A 20,939-nucleotide genomic window follows, 5' to 3' on the forward strand; every position below is an offset into this window, starting at 1 on the left:
CTCACTTTTACGCAAATTTTATTTTGAAAAGATAAATACATTCAGGTATACTGTGACAGACTAGATACAGTTTTGTTGTGCGCTTGCAACGCTGATATTAAAACACATATATTACTACTATGTTACTATGCAGAGAAAACGTAACGCACCAGATTTCACATTTACAAGTCAACTTTTACGTGACAAAACTGTACTTGTACAGTACTTTAAATATATTCTAATCATACCCTAAACTTTTACTGTAGTCTGGTGAGCCTTTTTACTGTGATCCTGTCTGTCTGAATTTCTGCAATCAGAAACCAAAAACTTAGATTTCATTTGCAACCCAAAGGTACAATAGCTCACAATCTAGACTATTTACATCTAGCCGAAAATAAAATCTCTTAAATAACAGTCATCACAGAAAACTAAACACAGAATTCAGTCTCAGATGTACAATAAAAACAACTGCACAATGTAAACTTTAAATAAAAGTCTTATGTGCTGTGTGTTTGTAATGGGATCTCACTATATATATTTCACCTTATATACAAACATCTAAATTTCTTTAATATAGCTGTCACCTCCATTGTTGTTGATATAAAGTCATCTTGTGCATTTGAAATGAGTTTGTCGTGCTGTAAAAATCTGCAGGCTAGAAAATATCAAGGCTGATCGGTTGGTTGGTAGGTTTAAACCATGTTCCTCCAACCAGAGCAAGCTGGTGACTGGTGGATCTAATGTTCCATGCACATACAGACATAGGAACATGCGAAATTTAAAGGGAAATAACCTCTAATCACAATCTATTTGATATGCAATGCTCTGAAGAACATTTCCGGCACATTGCACCTCATGATAGTTATGGACAAGCTTTCTTCCTACAGTACATACCATAATTCCTGTGATCAAGCAAAGACATATACAAGTGTGACAGGTGGTGCAGGTATCTGAATAATGATTTGTGCCACTTGTAAGCCGTGAATATTAATGAGCATATCAAAGGGTAGAACTTGGGAGGTGCTGGTGAGTTCACATGTATGGCTGAGTGTGTACAGATTTATTACTGCTGGCATCCTGTAAACTAGCTTGCTTACCTGTGAGTTTCACATAGCAGCTTGCTTTCTCAAGAAAGCCAACTGAAGAAAAACATGTTGATGTACAGAGGTGAGACAATTTGACTAGTTATGGAGGATCACAGGGTCTTTGTTAGAGTAGCCTGTGTTCGAGTGTAGCAGTGGGCTCATATGGGATGCTTGTCCAGACTATATATTTGTGCTAGCACAGGATAGACATGGTGTCTCCACCTCCTGGTCCATATAGTGGATGTGTGGGTACTCTAGCGTTTGGTCTTCAGTATCCAGTCAAACAAGCTGGGCACTGGCTGTCCTCTCTGCTCCAGGTTCTGGTGGAGCTGACAGAACTGCGCCACAGCACTGAACAAGTCCCCCACATGCCAGGCCTTCTGATTTGCCAACTGCACCACTCTATAGAACTGATAAACACAAGGCACAATTGAATACTTACTACCTACGTCATACTTACGCAATATCATATTAGCAAGAGCATCATTATTACTTATATCAGCATGGCTGACTGCCACAGGTAATCACAGCTGTGCTGATATTTGGAACAATAGCACTCGTGCTCATGTGATATTGCTTTTAAACAACAGTTTGGACAAAAATTTGCCAGTTTGTTCGAGGATTTCTTCTCTGCCAATGAAAATAGTTCCTAAAGAAGCCAAATCATCAAGCACATCTCGCTCACTGCACTGCTCTCAATGTAAACTAATCACTGTTTTTGAATTATTCTTTAACTGTAAGAAAACACATTGTACTCGTTCACTTCCATTGTTTTTGGACATGATTGGATGAGTCATTCAAAACTTTAAAGATGCTCATTTGTCACTACCTACCTGATGTAAATATGCAATCTCCAGAAATAGTCACTAAACCAGTTAGGGAAAGAAATCAAAATTAACAATGTATAAAATTCCCACCACTATTTGGAAAGCCACAAACACAAAAAAGCAGTGATGCAATTGATTCCAAGTGCAATACACTCGACAGCATTTGTGGCATAATATTGATTACAACAAAAACTATTTTCAACCCATCCTCCATTTTCAGTAACAGTAAAGCAATTACAATTGAAGTGATTGGGTGCCATTCAAATACAGTTTTTTAAAAGTTTAGCCACACCATGTAAACATATATGTTAACATGATTTTAGTGTGAAAAAATAATTTAATATCTAACCTTATTAGCTTTAAGTTGTATACAATATTGCATAGTATTAAACACAGAATATTTATTTAAGTTTTCATTTTTGCAGATGCTTTTATCTGTATGTGACGTCCAGTACATTTTTACAGAGTGAATCTCATAAAGCTTGTCAAGAACATGTCCAGATCATATATCAAAAATCAAAGAAAGAAATGTAAATAAGTTATTTTATAATTTAATTGTCATGAAAATAATTGATCCCCTCAAATTGTTTATATATATATATATATATATATATATATATATATATATATATATATATATATATATATATAAAAACAATATATAAAAAAATATATATATATATATATATATACAGGTGCTGGTCATATAATTAGAATTACATCAAAAGTTGATTTATTTCAGTAATTCCATTCAAAAAGTGAAACTTGGATAATGTATATATTCATTCCACACAGACTGATATATTTCAAGTGTTCATTCCTTTTAATTTTGATGATTATAACTGACAACTAATGAAAACCCCCAAAATCAGTATCTCAGAAAATGTGAATATTACTTACGACCAAAGGATTTTTCTTTGCAATTCTTCCCATAAGACACACACCCCTGAGTCTTCTTTTTACTGTTGTACATGAAACTGGTGTTGAGCAGGTAGAATTCAATGAAGCTGTCAGCTGAGGACATGTGAGGTGTCTATTTCTCAAACTAGAGACTCTGATGTACTTATCCTCTTGTTTAGTTGTACATCTGAGCCTTCCACATCTCTTTCTGTCCTTGTTAGAGCCAGTTGTTCTATGTCTTTGAAGACTGTAGTTACACTTTTGGATAAAATCTTCAGTTTTTTGCCATTAATGTCCTGGTTATACTTTGTGATCAGTTGAATGCCACTTTGGTGAATTAAAGTACCAATTTCCTTCCGAAACAGCAAAATCTGTACATTATTTAAAACTTTTGGCCGCCAGTGAATGTATATATATATATATTATATAAAAGTTTAGGCAGTCCTTCAGTCAGATATTAAAGGGTTAGTTCTCCCCAAAATGATTTATTTCATAAACAATCAGCATGATATTTAGCAGAATGTTCAAGCTGCTCTTTTCAACAAAAGGAGCAGTTTCAATGGTCCCCTTTTAAGATAACAGTTGAAATAAAAGGTCAAGTCAAGCACATTGTAATGTGAGACACAATATTCTGTGCAGTGTGATCTGATTTTATACTTCACATTTTGCCAAATGTAGATGTAGATCACCCAGAAAACTTGAATTGTGTAGACAATATACATACTAAATACCTACTTGTAACAGTATGCTGTTCTGTACATACCCCTGGTTTCTAAGCCCTTCACAGCACACTGCTAATATCTGACCTCCATGTACACTTACCTTAGCAACATTGTGCTCCTGAGTCTTTTTGAAGTTGATTGCTGGCACGCCAAGCTCAGACGCAGCAATCCACTGAAGCGCTGCTCTTAGTTCTCCATCCACACAGTCTGGAACTTGGTCAAAGTTCACCACCAAGAGCTCCATTTGACAGCTGCTGCCTGCTGTGGATAAACCTGATGTTGCTTCTGTAAGAAGAAAAAAGATCACTTTGAGCCACTTCTGTACACGTGACTGTGAATGTGATTTCTGTAAATGTAGCAAGCTTCCAGTAGAATCTGAGAAAAAAGTAAAAAAAAGAAGAAAAGAAAAGTACTTTGCTGCAATCATTTTGTTGTGTTCTGTGAAGCTGGTGGGAGGTTTAACACAAACATAGATAAATAAAAAATATTTTTTGTTTTGTTTTGCTAATAGCTATACTTTGACATAGACAAAAAGAGTAACGTCACAGTTACTGTTGTAACCTCCGTTCCCTGAGGGAGGGAACGAGACGTGTCGAATGTAGTGACACAAGGGGTCTTCCTTGGGAGCCTCATGTAGCTCTGACCATCGTAGCTCTGAGAGTGAGGTCGGTGGTAGAGTACAGTTCCTGCAGCACATTGGGGTCGGGACTACCCAGGTGCAGTTCTTTAAATGCCTTGGCTTGGTGGACCTGCAGGAGAGCCATGGCATGCTGGGCAGAGGCAGCCTGTCCAGTGGCGTTGTAGGTTTTTGAAGTCAGCGACAACGTCATTCTACATGCCTTGGAGCGGAGTACCGGGCGATCCCACAAGGTGGCGCCGTTCTTGGGGCACAGGTGGATCACAACCGCTTTGTCCACCTGGGGGACCTCCGTGTAGCTGTGTACCGTCAAGGGTAGTGAGAGCGGACGAGTGAGGAGATCGGTACCGGGCAGTAAAAGGTGCCCTCCACAACCTCGTTAGCTCGTCATGCACCTCCGGGAAGAAAGGTACCGGAGGGGGGCTTGGCTGGGAGCAGCGCCCTCACCCGAGGTACCAATCGTCGACCCGTGAAGGCTGTGGGGAGGACGGAGGCTTCTCACGGCAGCCCGGGCAAGCATGTTGGCCATCTGCGCATCGACCTCAGACTGGTCGGGCTGACCAGAAGCTGGCAGCCCAGTCGAGTACTCTGCATCAGAAGCCTGAACGCTCTCCGATAGAGCAGTGATGTCATTATCCAATTCTGGGGGCTCAAGGGAGAACGTAGGCTGGCCGTGAGGTGAGCAGCACTCATCCCGAGCCCGGACGGAAGCAAGTGAGCATGCCGGGGGGCGGGTGGTTCGTGGGGATTCACCCGGCGAAACCAAGCGCACAGCCATCCCCACGTTGCCTAGAAGAAGGAGCGACGCAGGGGGGCGGCTGAACATTCATTTAAGAAAGGAAAGCCGCAACCGCAATGCTGCCATGGTTATGTTCTCGCAGTGAGTACATGTCCCATCCACAAACGCTGCATCAGTGTGATCGCTGCCCAGGCACACGAGGCAGCGTCTATGACCATCAGTCTTGGAGAGATAATGACCGCATCCAGGAACTACACAGAGGTGGAAAGGCATCTTTAAAAAGATGCATCCTGAAAAGGACATTCAACACTTGCTGTGTATTGCTTTTTTGTGAGTGAAAATCAAACTCTTTTAGGAGGGAAAACACTTTTTTAGACAGAAGCACTGTCGAAACGACCAGGGGAGTGGACTGCACAGCGAGCAGAGAGAGAACGCCGCTGGAAATGTGCCGTAGGATCCAACAGCAGTGCTCTTGCCAACAGAGGTGAGTGGAACAGTGGTGATATTTAAGCTTGCTGCTGCACAACCGCTTGGCTCCGAAGAAAAAATTGGACTGACAGACGCATGACCGCTTCCCTGTCTGCCAATTTCTCATTGGCATTTTCTCAAGTTCAAAGGTACGCGAGGCTCCCAAGGAAGACCTCTTGCGTCACTACATTCGACACAACGTTGAGTGAGTGGCAGAAGGGGAATAGTAGTTTCTGGATAAGGTTAGCATCCCTTTTCCATTGTAAGTCTATGAGAATTTTTCAAACGCCCACAGGCCTGAAAAGTTTAATTGACTAGAATGGTGGAAAGTAATACAACACCTTTCTTCATATGCATAATCTGAGGTATTATTCATCATTCATGGGACTTTGTTGCCTCAGTAGGCACTACTAAATAGCCATTGCAGGGATTTAAAGCAATGCAGAACAGTTTGAATGATACAGAGCAAATCAAGAGAAAGAGGGCATAAATATTCAGGGATCAACGCTGTTCTGAGAAAGATGGACTAATCTCCATCCCTTTTCTGTCACTTTTTTCATAGCTGTGTTCTAAAATAAACACTCTTAATTTTTAGCTTATCTTTTAAAAGAAAAAAACAAGCTGTCCTTTTTTCCCCCTTTGTGCCTCAGTAATATTCATTTAATCTCTCTTTTCTCCATTGCTTTAATTTACAAAAACAAAATCTGTTCCAAAATAAATCCCTCTCTCTTTCCCAGCTCTATCTCGCGTCTTCTCATTTTAACACGTGTTTCAGCACAGCAGGATGATGCTTTGCCTGTCAGCTCTCGTGTCTGTGTGAGTGAAAGTGTCCTTTGTTCTCTTGCATGAGAATGAGTAATTTGTGATGTGTGAGTTTTTGCTGGCAATAAAAAAAGTGTCTTTTGCATTCTCTGTCTTTCTCTCTCAAATCACATGCTCACTCTGCCAAAGACTAAAAGCACATGGCATAGTGAGCGATAAGGCGCAGAGGGCAATTGATGCTGCTTCAGTGGAGAGGGCATGTAAATGTTACACAGATAGAGGAGGGCAATGATAAAAAGGCATTGTAGAAAGAACACCAGTGAAAAAATACACAGAAGACAAGAGTAGGATCATAGTGACCACACTCACGGAGATCTTGCAGCTTTGAATTGTGGCATCTTACTCTTGTCTTACAACTCATTAAAATATACAAATATTTAATTTTAATCATTATATCTAATTTTTCTGTGAATTTTTATGTCGGTGTAAGGGAACCCCACCAAGAGCTCTAACGTCAATATGGACACTGGTTGTGGCAACATCTTAAATGTCATTTTAGTCAAAGAAAATTTATTAATTAGTGCTGTCAGTCCATTTAAATATTTAATTGCAATTAATCACTGATTTTGAAAGTGCTGAAATTTATACTATTTATACTATTTTTCTGTCAAGATCTGTCAAAACTTTGCTACAGCTAACGTGAAGCTGCATATACATGATTTTCTGCTTTGAACTCCACTTGAAAAGCACATGCAAAAAACGTGTTGTTTTGCTTTTAGAGCTGGCACTGTCCAATGTTACTTCATCCAAATTGTATGGAATGCGACGCTGGAGAAATGCTGATGCTTCAATCAAGCGAGATGTGTGAATGCAGCTTATCGATCACAAGTTGCATTCACATTTAAGTGATTAAGTGACAATAAAGTGATTTGATTTGATTGATTTGATTTATTAAGGCCATTTGTGGAATGGCCTTAATAAATGGAATGGCCATGGCCATGATATGCCATAGTTACATTTACATTGCATTTAACCATTTCAACTCTAATTTTGGTTAAAAATTTCCATGGACTGTTTTCACAACAGTCTCAGTTTTACTGCATGGCTACAGACCACATAAGCACCTCTTCCCGCAATGTTGAGAATGCAACGTGCATTTGTCTTTGTATTTCAGCATGTCTGACTAATTTCTGAATGCAACAACATGCAAAATAGAGCTTGCATAGCTAGAAGCATCTATGTTTGCATACTATGGTAGAGTATGTGTCTGGCCTTAAAGGAATATTTCAGGTTCAATACAAGTTAAGCTCAATCGACAGAATTTGTTGCAAAATGTTGATTACCTCAAAAATAATTTTGACTCAAAATTTTGAAGCAAAAATCAAGGTAACATAGTGAGGCACTTACAATGGAAGTGAATGGGGCCAGTTTTAGTAGGGTTTAAAGGCAGAAACGTGAAGCTTATCATTTTATAAAAACACGGCCGTTTTAAGATTTTATTGTTTATGGTGGTACATCACCATGGCAATGAACTTGTAAAATTGCATATAACTTTACACAAAAAAGGTTAGTAAGTGATTTTATCACACTAAAATAATTTTAACCTACATACTGTATAGATTTGTCTTGTTGCTATACTTTTGATATAGTGAATATTTGAATGTTTATGGACTGAACCCATTCACATCCCTACCGAGATTATTATTATTATTATTTTAAAGAAAAGGAGCTGTTAATTAAACTTAACCTGTACTGAATATTCCGGAAATTATTTCATTTCAGTAAAATAAAATAAAATGAATCTATGTATTTAACCATTTAATAGCATCATCCAGAAAAATAAAAACAACTGAAATTATTTCTTGCATTTTGTCATTCTTTGCCAAACAGTTGAGATTTCTATTAATGGTTAAATTACACAATACGGTATACGAGAGGCTGTTAATAGGCTATTGAGTGGAACTGAAAAGAAGATGTTAGGCAGAATGTTAGTCTCAGCCATTTTTCACATTCATTTAATCTTTTTTTTTTTCTATAAAAATGAAAGTGAACGGTGACTGAGGCTGTCAGTCTGCCTAACATATTTTGTTTTCCATGGAAGCCGTACAACACGAGGTTGAGTAAATGATGACATATCTTTCATTTTAGGTGGATTATCCTTTTACCACCAAGAACATTAAAGTTGCAGCATTTTATTTTTTATTTAAACGTGTTTCTGTGTGCTTGTGTGCATGTAAAAATTTGTAAGAGGGAATATCACTCACCATCTGCCTGATCCTGACAGTTCGGTGCTTTCCTCTCTCTCTCCTCGCTGCAAATAGATACACTATAATTACCATGCAGTCTATAGATGTATAGAGCAATGCTGGCCATGTGGGGGCAATACTCAATTGCTTTTATCTAAAAAGAGCTCAAAATAGTAAATTACTACAAGCTTTTGGCGACAAAGCCCATTAGAACCGCTGGTGTTTGAGACTGTTCCCAGACAATAATTTCCAGACACAGCAAAAAAGAAAAAAAAAAAAAAAATCCACTGGCTCAAAACAGAATTTAATCAAAATGTTGTCTTCTAACTGTGGCTGTATCCTCTTGAGGGAAGCTGTAGATGTAAGGACAGCACTTAGGGTTATGGATGAGTGCTTAACAGCCATTTGCTCCAGTGCTACGGGCAAGTTTCTCGCTAAGTGTGCCACAGTTACTGTGTTGCTCTTGGATACCTGATTACGGTGCTGGAGATCGAGTAGTCTAGAAAGCCCTCCAGGTCTGCCAGTCCGAGACTAGAAGCACTGCTATTCCCATTTCTGCAACATACATATGCACACAAAATTATAAATGTTTAAAAATGTGTTTTAAAGGGATAGTTCACCCAAAATTGAATCGTTTACTCATCCTCATTTAGTTCCGAACTCATATGACTTTCTCTCTTCTGTGGAACACAAAAGCAGATGTTAGGCAAAATGACAGCCTCAGTCACTTGCATTATAAGGAAAAAGGTTGCAATGAAAGTGAATGGTGACTGAATCATCAGTCCTTAACATTCTGCCTAACATCTCCTCTTGTGTTACATAGAAGAAAAGAAGTCATACTGGTTTGGTGAGTAAATGATGATTAATTTTTAGATGAATTATCCCTTTAACTCCCTCTGCGTTCCCACTGTTTGGATCTGTAAAAGTACTGTCAATGCAGAAGCTACTAATTTTCTCAGCAATAACTATGGCGTAAACAACAGCAAGGCTTGGAAAAGACCAAGTAGGCATGAACACTGGTATGAAATTCATTAGCATGGGCATCACTGGCAACTCTCCTGCCAGCCGATGACTATGAAAGTGTGCCACCTGTGCCAAAACTGGCAACAGCCAGGTGGACAAGCGGTGAGTAACCTTTCCCCCTGACAGGGTGGAAAGAAAACTGGGGATGATGTGGGTGTAAAGTGAAAAGTCAGATGGAGGTGAATGGCCGGCTACCCAGAGTTGGAGAAGTAAGGATGGCATTGAGTTGGCACAGGTAAAGCAGTACAGCGAACACGTTAGTCTCGGCATGATTCAATCAGCAGGGAGGATTCTCACACCCATTACCTCCTTTTGATTCTAGAGTCAACAGGATGTGACATATGGCACCTGCCTGTCAGGGCTAGGAGTGTTGGATGGGGTGTCTTTAGGCGAAAGCTCTGCTCCAGACTCCATTCATGCTGTCAGAGATGTTTACTCAAAGAGCTATGCAGGACTAGGCTTACAAATGGAAACTCTCTCACTTCAGAGATTTACACTGCCTCAGGGCTCTGCTTAGTGTGTGTATGTGTACAGTGAGAAATAGGTTTATGTAAAATGTCTACAAATCAATTTTCTTTTATTTATTATAATGCTTTCAGTGTTTGCTTGTCTCTTAGGGTTTTCAGTATGTCAACATGTCTCATTCTGTTACACTATGTTTGGGAATTTGTGTGTTAGATAGTCTGATGCAGAATGCCTTACATAACTTAAAAGGCTGCCTATTTGATGGTAATTCAGTGCAATTAGTTATATAAAAATTGCTCATAAAAAAATTCACACAATTTATCATGCCCTCTGGCCGTACCTAAGTTTTCTATAAACTGAGCAATTCAAGCTTAAGGTACAATCTTTGTGCCTTTGTGAAATGCAGTCAGAAGGGGGCAGTCAGCGCAACTCCATCTCTCCAGTCAACCCTTAGTTGTACAGACAACAAACTGACATCTGTTTAAAGACAGCTGGATGTAAAAAGAGTGCATTGTCTCAAAATGCATTTTTTAAAGTTTCAAACTAAATGTAACTTACCACAGCATCAAAAACCTGGTGGTTATGGCTAGAGATGCTGAAAACCAGTTAAACACGAAACAACCACAGTGAGATGCTCCAAAGCGTTTGTCTGATGCATGTGTACAGACGAACTCAAGAACGCGTCACTGTGAAACAGACAAGTCTACAGATTGTTGAACTAAATTTTAAAATGGATCGTGGTGGACTGTAGGTCAGTAATAGGCATATGTTCAATGATATGTAAATAAGTCAAACACAGTGAGAAAATCTTTGGATGATCTAAAATATTATATATATTTATAATTATTTTTATTATTATATATTGAATTATCTATTATTTAAACAACATATACAAAAGAAATAGAAAACTTTTCACTGCTCTTTATTTTTTTTTTCTTTATTAATCACTCTTTAATTGAATAATCGAACATGAAGCGATATTTACTTAATTGAGAAATACTTGAAGACTTTTGTCATTTTAAATATTTATGCCAATATTTACTTTTAAACAAACTCTTTAATTGCATATTAGTTTTTGCTGTTGTACAGAGGAAGCCCTCTCTTTGTCATTGCTTAGAGAATCGTTAAATCTTACTGTTATTGGTATGCAAACTTGCAACCCTAATTAAGATATGTTAAATGTAAAAATCATTAGTTATATACACACACTGAAAGCAAAGTAATAGCTTTAATTCTCTCAAATGCTGCAAAGATGAGAGAAGCAGTCTCATAAATGGGTGCTACGATACACTCTGGGCGGCCCAGCGCATTCAGAATATGAATCTAGCACATGTTGCTTAATGAAAAGCCAAATGGAGAAGCCACACTGTCCAGCAAGGCATGATGGTCCACTGGAAGACTGACCCCTCGCTTAGCTGGATAAAGCTACTGGTGGTCTCCTCCTGGGGGTCGTCATCAGGGGCAATCTGGGCCCAACTTCCTGAGCCACTTTCCTCACTGCTAGCACTGAAAGAGCGTCGCTCCACCTCCACATCTGCAGAGGGCGCTGTGGCCACTGGGGAATTCCTGTGTTTGTCACTGAGGGAGGAGAGAGGATACACGGCAAAACTGCTGCGTCACAAAGAGCCAGTTATTCCACCTGATGATTGATCCTCAGGCAGCAGTTAATGATCTCTGTTACGTTATTTAGTTAAAATTGCTCTTTCTCCCCTTTTCCTCCTAAGGGAGCACAGGTATAAAGTCAATAAAACGTCCCTGTACTAACATTAATAAACATAAAATGCAATGAATTTATTGTGCAACTACATACTGTTCTGCAAAATTCTCACAAAATTCACATTTGCTGCTACTGAGGTTTAGGTATGGGTAGGTTTAGGAGATTATGGTAAAGGTTGGAGGGTTAGGTTTAGGGGTAAGATTAACAGTGTAACTACAGATGCAATTTCAGGGCTCCAGACTGCGACCAAATGGTCGCATTTTGCAACCAAAATTTGAATGTGTGCGACTGAATTTTACATCCAGTCGCACATGTGCGACCAGTAAATTTGTGCATTTTTTTTACAAGTTAAACGTGGAAGTTGCGCGTTAATGAATCCGGAATGTGATGAGTGTGAGAAGAATAGGGAATGGCCACTGTAACTGGCTAATGCGTGGAGGGGGAGGGTCTATAATCGACCGCGCGTAAACATCTGTGGGAGACAGACAAAATATCACAACCTTCTATGCGCATCTGAGCAATGAAGCGAACTATTGACTCGTTCTTCCGACCTGCGGCTAGTGTACCAGTGCCACAGTCTGATGATGTGTCCGAGGTTTGTGTTGCGAAAAAGTCCCTAACCCACCATTTTCGGGAAGAGTGGGTTCGAGATTTCAGCTGGCTGAAGTACTGTAAGGAGACGAACTCCATGAACTGCGAGTAAGTCGCTACCCCAAAAATGCGGGAAACACGAAGTTTGCCGACAGTGCATGCACTTCGCAGTTTAAACGCAATGCTTTAGTTAAACATAGTCTCAGCCTTAAGTATGCCGTGATATGTTCATAAATCAAAAAGCAACGCCACTGCCGGTTGCTTTTAGAAGACAAGAGGCTGTAAATCAGAGCGCAGATGAGGCAGAAATGATGTTGAAATTTAACACGGCCTACTTCGTTGCTAATAGGAGGAACTACCCTTCACCAAATTCAAAAGCCAGCTCGACCTTCAAAGGAAGAATGGCTTAAAAATTAACGAAACATACAACAACGATACAGCATGCGCACAATTTGTTGGAGTAATTGCAGATACTCTGAAGGGGAAGATTTACCCAATGATCAAAGATGCTCCGTAACTTGTTACTAAGCACTTTTTCTGAATGTATCTATGGTATATTTTTGTTATATATATATTTGTACTGCCATGACAGCAATGGTGCTGTCGGTTTACCTTGTTGTTGCGTCTATAAAAGTGCACAATAAAATGTGAATTTGAAACAGCACATTGTCATTTCTGCATCTAATATCAAAGTATCTATTAATAGTACAGTGGAAATTAGTAGAAATGTGAATATTTGGTTAGCATGTTGATTTACGGTGTGTGACCCTAAATTTTCTGGTTGTGCCCCTAAAATTTTCAGTTGGGGGCCACTGTGCTCCTAGTGAAAAAAGTTAGTCTGGAGCCCTGAATTTAAAGCAGGTTCTATAAATGCAGCCACAAGATTTTTATAGTTTCATGTAAAACAGGAGAAAACCTCTTAACCCTTGGTATATAGACTATACCTGGTGACATTATAATTCTTTTAATGGTTTTGCTTATGTTAGGGGAAATAGTTGGTTTCACCTATGTGAACATTGTCTCTTTAAGTAACTAATTCCTTATTTTTTTCCCTTTCTTACTTGTTTAGCATATTGAGGTTTGCTACCTGACCTGAGCCCGATGTTACCTGACAAACCATCAGGTTTCACACCGGGTTCAGGTCAGTTTTTCAAGTATAACTAATGTTTGGGTCGGGATTGTTATTCATTAAAAATGTTTTATTATGTCTAAATAAAATACAGCCTATTTCAATAATTTTCTTGCTTGGAGAGGACATTATAAAGAGTCAGCCATTTTGGGTTTAGGTCCCCAACAGAAGCCTGTGGTCGGCTATGGAATGGTGCCTTGTTGTACCAACACAAAGAGGCACCAAAACACTTTCCCGGACATTTGGTTTCATCGTACCACGTGGTAACACTTTATTTGGAACCCTGTTGTTTTAAGTGAGAAACAATTGACTCTGGACCATTGAATTATTGAAAAATAATGCAATCCTAAAGATGGTAATGCCGTCACGACGCACAGCGGAATGGCCATTACACCTCAGATGTGCCTACGTCACCTAAGAAGTTGAACTAGCAACATAGGATTGCGATGCTTGCTCTGCTTTACTGGAGCACTTACTGATGTAAGTAGAGCATTTGTATGTTTGCGTGTGCGTGTGCATGAGCGAGTGAGAGAGGAATGGAGAGAGATCACGTGTGGGAATTACCTGTTTGCTGCAGCTCTCCCCAGAAGTAACATCGCTTCAAATCGGCAAGATGTAAGTTTAAGCACACATCTCTACAGCAGCATGGTCGTGTCACTATTCTTGTATATAGATTTTCAGTTGTTTAACAACTGTTTACTGCCACACTGAGATGCAGGGGTGCGCTGACATGCTGCTCGTGAGCCGCGAGTATGTGTGTGTGTGTCTCCATGTTTGATACTGTGTGTGTGTTTTTGTGTGAGAGCAAAAGAGAGGGGGAGGGGAGTGGGAGTGTGCTTTCCAATATAGGTGGCTGATTAGGGTGAAATACATTGAAACACACATATTAAAAGTTATTTCAGATAATATAGAATCTGTGTTTATCAAGCCGCGGGGATGCTGCTCTTTTTGTTGGTCGCGACTCGAGTCTCTATGTGGTTGTTTGCGTGTACTTTTGTGTCAGTGTATGAGTGTGTGAGACTAGAGCGAATGAGAGAGAGAGAGGGAGCGAGAGGATCCTTTTCAACCGAGACTGAAATAAATTCATTACATTATAGAAATGTTTCGTCATACTTATCCAACGTACTTTACCACTGTCTTTGTTTTATGTGGTCATTTTTCTGTGGTAGCCCGTACAGCTCTTTGAAATAACTGAAATAATTTGAAGTGATATGGAACCATTATGCGGTCAAGACCTGGAAATACCTCATAGCTGTTGGTTTACTGAAAAATAATTGCACACCTTAGAACGTCTGTGAACAAATCAGAATCAAGTATTTAACAGACCTGTGGTATAACACATATTGTTTTAAGATAATTTACTTGACTTAGGCTCCCTCTTAGAGGAAGTTTGTAAAGTAAAGTAAAGTTTGTAAAGTTAATATACCTGCTTTTGGTTGCCATCCCACTTTCTTTTCCACTTTGTGGCTGGACCTGATGGGATGCTTCTCTGTGGTGAGTCCCATTCCTCCCCACATCTTCAGAGACCTCTTCTCTTTGATCTGGCTCAATATGGATCAGGGGTACCTCCCTCTGCCCTCGCCATGCTTGCCTCATACAGGAAGAACTTTGCAAATTACCCCTATTTTCTTGATGCTCCACACTTGGCCGGTTTCCACCACTGTCTCGACGAGAATGTTTAAAGCCATGTCTCCTTTCTCTAACAGGAACATATGGGTGACAAGCGGCTGCACTGATTTCTTGCTGGCTTCCAAGCAAGGATTTGCCACTCTCTACAATGTCTGCTGCTAGACGATCAGCAAAGAGCTGCACATGTGGTTGTGAGTCTGCAGAATCCAGTTCCACACTGTCCTCTGATGACTCTGCAATGATTTTATTCTTGCGCATTAGAGACTCAATAGAGCTGGCCCAGGTCTCATGAATCAACATATCTGTGATTTGGTCAGTTTGACCACGCTTATACAAGCAGGAATCAGACTTGCAGAGTCCTGTTGATGACACAGAGCTGGTCGGATATATGCTGAGTGAGTCTCCATGAACATTTTGAGCAAAACCATCAAATGAATTAGCCTTAATGGGTGAGTTTACAGTTAGTCTGGAATCTGATGATCGTCTATCAGGAACAGAGGACTGACGGATACAAAATGGGGTTCTGGGTGATGGGGGTAACAGGCTATTACTCCATTCTTTGGTCTTGGTCAGACTGTAGTCTTTGTTCTCCTTGTCCATGTCTTTCAGCATGAAGCGGTAAAATTCCTCTGTGATACTCTCAGTGCTTGATTGCTTAGAGAGACATGATGATGACGTCCGCACATTGAGGTGTCCGTTTTTTTTACTGGCAGCCTGTTGAACAGCTGCTGCAAGGATGCTGCTGGCATTTTTCCCTGCATAGTAGTCCAGTAGAAGGTCAAACCCACGACCCTCCATCTCCATCTGGTTCACCATGAACCTAGAGAACTCATCCGTAATGCTCTCACAGCTGGACTGCTTGGAGATAGAGCTACCTCTGCTCAAATTATGCCCAAGCCTGTTTCCTGGTCCCAAAGTGTTTAGTGTTCCAGAGGGATCCATGTCCTCCTCTGGAATGCTTTCATAGCTTGATGCTTTCCCTCTACTGCTCCATCTCTCACATTGCAGGCGGCTGCGAGATGATTGGCCAGATTTGGACGTGTCCACTACACTCAATTCAGGACAGTTCATTATCTTGGCTGTGACCTCGGATGCAAAGAGTGCAAATGGGTCAGAGGTTGTTGGTTCGTCTAGGTTGACGGTCTCATCCACGACACGGTTGACCAGACGCTCCATGAGTTCAGGCTGCTCTTCAGTTTTACGTTTGATTTCACTGAGGCGTGGAGGTCTGTGCTTTTTGATGACTGAAGTGCCATTTTGTGTCTCTTTACGGCAGAGAGCTGCAGCTGGGCGGCAGGGCAGAAGCAGCCCCTCTGGACCTTCTGACACTCCCTTTAAGGCGCAGAACCATGGCTGCTTTCCACTTGAATTTTCCAAGCATATCGCTGCCAGCTCTGTTGCCATGGAGATCACTGTAGTCGCCAAGTCTTCGGCAAAGCATGTGACAGGAGTTTTGGACTCGGCCGAATCCATTTTAAGTGACACAAGTGCTCCTGAAAAGGACGATAAGGAATACTGTCTGGTCTCACTCTCCCCTCCTGGCCTCCCTCGTGGCATATGAAGTGGGGAGCTTTCGGCTGAGGGGAGAGCAGAGTCTGAGCTCTTCTCACTCCTACTCAGCTGCACTTGCAGGTTAGATTGCTCTTTGAGCATAGTGGCAGTCACTCGATTCAGAGTAAGTCTGTAGGTTTCTTTCAGTTTTGGCTCATTCTCTTTCTCCTCCTGTATGTATTTTTGTTCTCTCTCTCTTTTCCCAATGAAAACAGACAGGTTCTCCACACTACTCTGCCTCTCTCCATGATTATAAGCCTGGCTTGGCTCAATCAAATAATGTAATTGACTTAATGCTTCTCTGGCAGACATGGTATCAGCCTCATACTCCCTAAAGCTGATGTTTTCTTCTTTCCTGTTAGATGACCCCAAATTACATTTTGAAATGTCACTGATTTTTCTTGATGTAACACAAAGGACATCAAAGAGAAAATTATTCACACAATCCAAGAGAAAACCCTGGATGTTTGGAGCATCTTTTCCAGGACCCTCAAGCTCTTTTCTCTTTTCAGCTTTCTCAAGGGCATATTGAAAGATAGTGTCTGATATTTCCTGGGTAAAATTATCCACCTCCTGTTGTTCCTGATAGGGCCTTCTTGGATTTGTGATTCCATCCACTATCTTGCTATGTGTGGTCTCAAGGAAATTTGCAATGCTTGAATAACTTTGTCTGTGGGTGAGAACAGCCGAAGCTTCCCTAAGAAGAACTTCAGCCACATTGGCCCTGAAAGCCTCAACACTGGTGCCCTCGGCAATGCTACAGTGGAGAGGTATGGCAGTTGATGCTTGGGCAACTGACAGAAGTCCCATAGAAGCAGAGTACATGTCTGTTGAGTCTTCTGTATCCCCAGAGTCTTCGGCAAGATCTACCGCAGCTACTGCACCAGCAACCTGAGACATTCCACATACTGCAGAAGAAAACGAATACTCCCCTTGTTCTGTTTCACTCCCTTCTTCTTCCTCATCCTCACACTCATCTTCTGACTCCATTGTGAGTTGTTCTGTGACCTGAGGTGTGGTAATGGTGCCGATGACGCTCGCTGCACATGCCAATGCTATCTCCACAGGCTTAGCAGAGTGTACAATTGGGGAGTTGTGCTGGGGGTGAGTTCCATGCTTCGATCCGGCCTTGTGTACTCCGTCATGCTCTGGTGTTCCATGCAACTGTGCTTCAGGCCACTCTGTCACCTCCTCACTGTTGTCAGGACTCTGGACAATTACAATTTTAGGGAGTTCGAAAGAGCAGGGTCGAGCACTTGGGAGCTCTTCAACAGAGTGGCTCACATCACCTGACTGTTGCAAAGTGTTGGAGACACTCACAGCTGCTTCCGTGGCAAAAGAAGGTTCATCTTGTGACAAACTAATAAAATTGTCCTGGAGGACAGACTTCGCCAGATTCGTGGTATAGTGACCAGCTGACTTGTTGGTGTGATGACTGAATTGTTTTGGGGAGGTACTTGGGCCTCTGGAGGGGGCAGAATATGTTCTTGAGAGCTTCTGGGAGTTGGAAGAGGTGCAGAGGGTCTCTGAGTCCTCACTATCATCTCTCTCCATTTCAGTCCTTCTTTGAGCTTGGGCTGCTCTTAATGCCTTAACCGACTCAGGCATAGCATAAACCTCAGGATCTGCAGAAAGAAGGATGGGTGGGAGAGTTGGGGCAGAGATAGAGAGAGAGAGCAAAGAAAAAAGAATGAAGAAAGAAATCAACATCAATGCATATGAATCCCATTTAAGAAGCCAATAAAGAGAGTTTGGGCACGAGAAAGAGTGAGAGAAAATAAAAGGAATAAACAGAGAATACATGTAAAAAAAAAAAAAGAAGCTATTTCGGGCTTACTCTGTTGCGTCTGTTGTGCCCTGCTGAGGAAGTTAGGACCCAGTTAGAGGTCTGAGCAAGCTATCCATAACACACTGCTGTATTTGTATAAATGTTTTGTTCCACCATGACCAATCCCCTACAAACACAGATCTCTATCTGGGGCGATCTGTTTATGAATATTACATTGAGGAGAGCATAACCTTCACACAGTGTTAGTTCGAATTTCAAATGAGAGATAAATTATAGATTAGATCTGCCTTTTGACAGAAGCAGGGCCCAGTGTATCTTGTCTCTTTAATATTATACTTGGGGGCAAGTTTTTCCGCATATAGACTCATTGGTTTAGCTTAGTGTTATAGGCAAACCTAGCAGAATAAAAAAACAAACAAGCTTTCAGACATGCAGAATAGAAATCCACAAGACATTTTAGGGACAGTGCTTCTTTGTTAAAAGAGTGTTACATGTCTTAAGCCCTATTCAGTCAGGATTACTTTTTTTTGGAAATATGTCTGTACATTTTTACTAGGGACATCTGTAATGTTTACTATCGATTCACACGGGATAAGCAACTTCTGTAGAAATTAGACACTGCCGTCACAACCTCATCACACTGATAGTCACGGAAAATGTGTAGCTGCAATGATTAATTATGTAGGAAATATATAGCATGATAATATACTGTGTCTGGGATTATTAAAAGAAATTAATTGGAATATCTGGCAAAATACAACAGAACTGGTGACATTAGCAAGCCTGCAATCCAGTATTACATACTTGAATTAAAAATATATAGACGATCCATTCACATGTAATTGTATTTGTCCCTCTGGTAAATATTTTCCAAAATGTGGTTTCTGCAGTGTCTGAACAACTTACAAACCTCAAAACAATTTCCCCCCTTCACTCTGCTCAAATCACAAAATTATGTACAAGTGTACTTTTCTCATTTACGAAGAAATAGAAAACACGCTAGTTTCTTTCTATTTTACATGGGTAAATAAACACTCAACAGAAAAGAAAGCTTGAGAAAAACATGCATCAGTCCATATGCAACTGTCAGCATACTCAGAAGCTATGAGGCTTGTCTTACATTATCTGGTGCCTACTCAATGTCCAACATCCACTTCAGACCCTTGAAGAACTTGACAATCAATGATAGTTAAAGGGATCACAAACTGGATAGTGCAGATTCACTGGCTTTCTTTTCCAGCATGTAAATTTGCATGGGATTAGAATACTGTAACTAGGGATTATTTTTCCTGTGTGTTATATATAAGGTAAAAGATGCTGTAATATTTACCAGTGTGAGAACATAAGAGCATAAACTGGAAAAATTATTGACAATATTGATTGGCATGGGATTAAATTAACAGAGAATCTTTGGTAACTATTACATTACCCAACATCCCTATATAAATCTAATTCCGACCAAATAGGGCTTAATTTGCAAATGCAACCTTTAGAAAATGTGTAAAACATATTTCCTTTGTCTCTCTCAATCTCTCTACATAGATATCTTAAATAACAACATACATAACATAGCTGTAAATGTATGGTGCATTCATGCTGTTGCTTGGTTACTTTGTATCTAAATAAGTACAGAAGATAGCAAAGTCCATGATAATCAATGCAACCCATACAAATGTGATTACGCTGAGTTCCAAATAATTACCACAGGCAAAACTACAGACTATATTTATGTGCTTTTTTATCGATGCAAATTGATGTGACATGCTCAAATTTGTTGTGTACACCATAATCTCATTGTTAGTGAAAAGAGCTACATTGTATTACTAAACTAAGAAAAAGCTTGGGGTGGAAGAGCTCACAAACAGTCCGCCATATAGGTCCACTCTTATCGAAGAAGGTTTACAGATAGAGAGCAATAGTGAATGGGTGAATGCTATTCCAGACATAATTTTAGCAATTTTCTGTCTATACAAGACAAGGACAGGAGAGCAAAAGTGCCAGGACTACACTAAAGTTGCCCTTTCAGGAAGCCCAAGCGGATCTTCACAATACAGCACCAAGGATATTTAAAGTTTCATATTTGAGCTATGGATTTAGAATGAGGTTTTGAGATTTCTGACAGGTTTGTTGGTTGGATAAATTCAATTTCTGGAGGGATGGAAGGATGGATGGACTGTTCACCATTTCTGAATGGATCATCCTCGCTATCGTCCCCAAGCTGCTCAGAGGCAGTAAGGAAGTCTTCTTCTATGGATGAAACGGAGCGATTGGTGTCCTCTTCAGTAGCCCGCTGACCAGCAAATCGGCCATGCTGCTGCCTCTCCTGACCTGACTGTAGACCAATAAGAAACTTATTGATCTCAAAAATGACACTGTTCGTTTGGGTCGGCCGACGCCCACAGGAACAATGCACCAGACAGACATGAGCAGTTCTCTGGCTCTGAAATACAGAAACACATGCAGTTTGTTACAGTTCGACGAGGCAGGGTTTAATCTGTAAAATGATGTCACATGTTTTGGTCCACATTCATTGCTTACCTGTGGGTGGCTGGGGTCATGATGGCAGGAATCAGGTGACTCTAGGCTGCTGAGAAGCAGAATCTCATTTTCTTTGGGTTGCCGCACTCCGAGAGACTCAATTAACCGTGGCAGCTCTGGGCACACTGAGGCCAGTTTCTGT

The 20,939-nt window shown here is 40.5% G+C and overlaps 1 protein-coding gene across 3 annotated transcripts in view; it reads right to left on the reverse strand.

The window, feature by feature from the left end:
- Nucleotide 1: 1 nt before the first annotated feature.
- The window catches only part of LOC127661563 (A-kinase anchor protein SPHKAP-like), a 65,640-nt gene continuing 44,702 nt past the window's right edge, over nt 2-20,939 (reverse strand). For 2 of the 3 annotated variants that reach the window (XM_052152324.1, XM_052152325.1), the window contains 8 exons: nt 20,798-20,935; nt 20,441-20,699; nt 14,717-18,095; nt 11,258-11,431; nt 8,837-8,920; nt 8,384-8,430; nt 3,614-3,798; nt 2-1,474 (listed from right to left, as the gene is read on the reverse strand). In XM_052152324.1, the coding sequence (XP_052008284.1) occupies nt 1,319-1,474; nt 3,614-3,798; nt 8,384-8,430; nt 8,837-8,920; nt 11,258-11,431; nt 14,717-18,095; nt 20,441-20,699; nt 20,798-20,935 (4,422 nt within the window). In that variant the 3' untranslated portion in view covers nt 2-1,318. The remainder of the gene's footprint in view (nt 1,475-3,613; nt 3,799-8,383; nt 8,431-8,836; nt 8,921-11,257; nt 11,432-14,716; nt 18,096-20,440; nt 20,700-20,797; nt 20,936-20,939) is intronic. The other variant, XM_052152326.1, reaches the window with a different exon arrangement.

The sequence above is a fragment of the Xyrauchen texanus genome, chromosome 21 (assembly GCF_025860055.1).
Source record: "Xyrauchen texanus isolate HMW12.3.18 chromosome 21, RBS_HiC_50CHRs, whole genome shotgun sequence".
NCBI lineage: Eukaryota > Metazoa > Chordata > Actinopteri > Cypriniformes > Catostomidae > Xyrauchen > Xyrauchen texanus.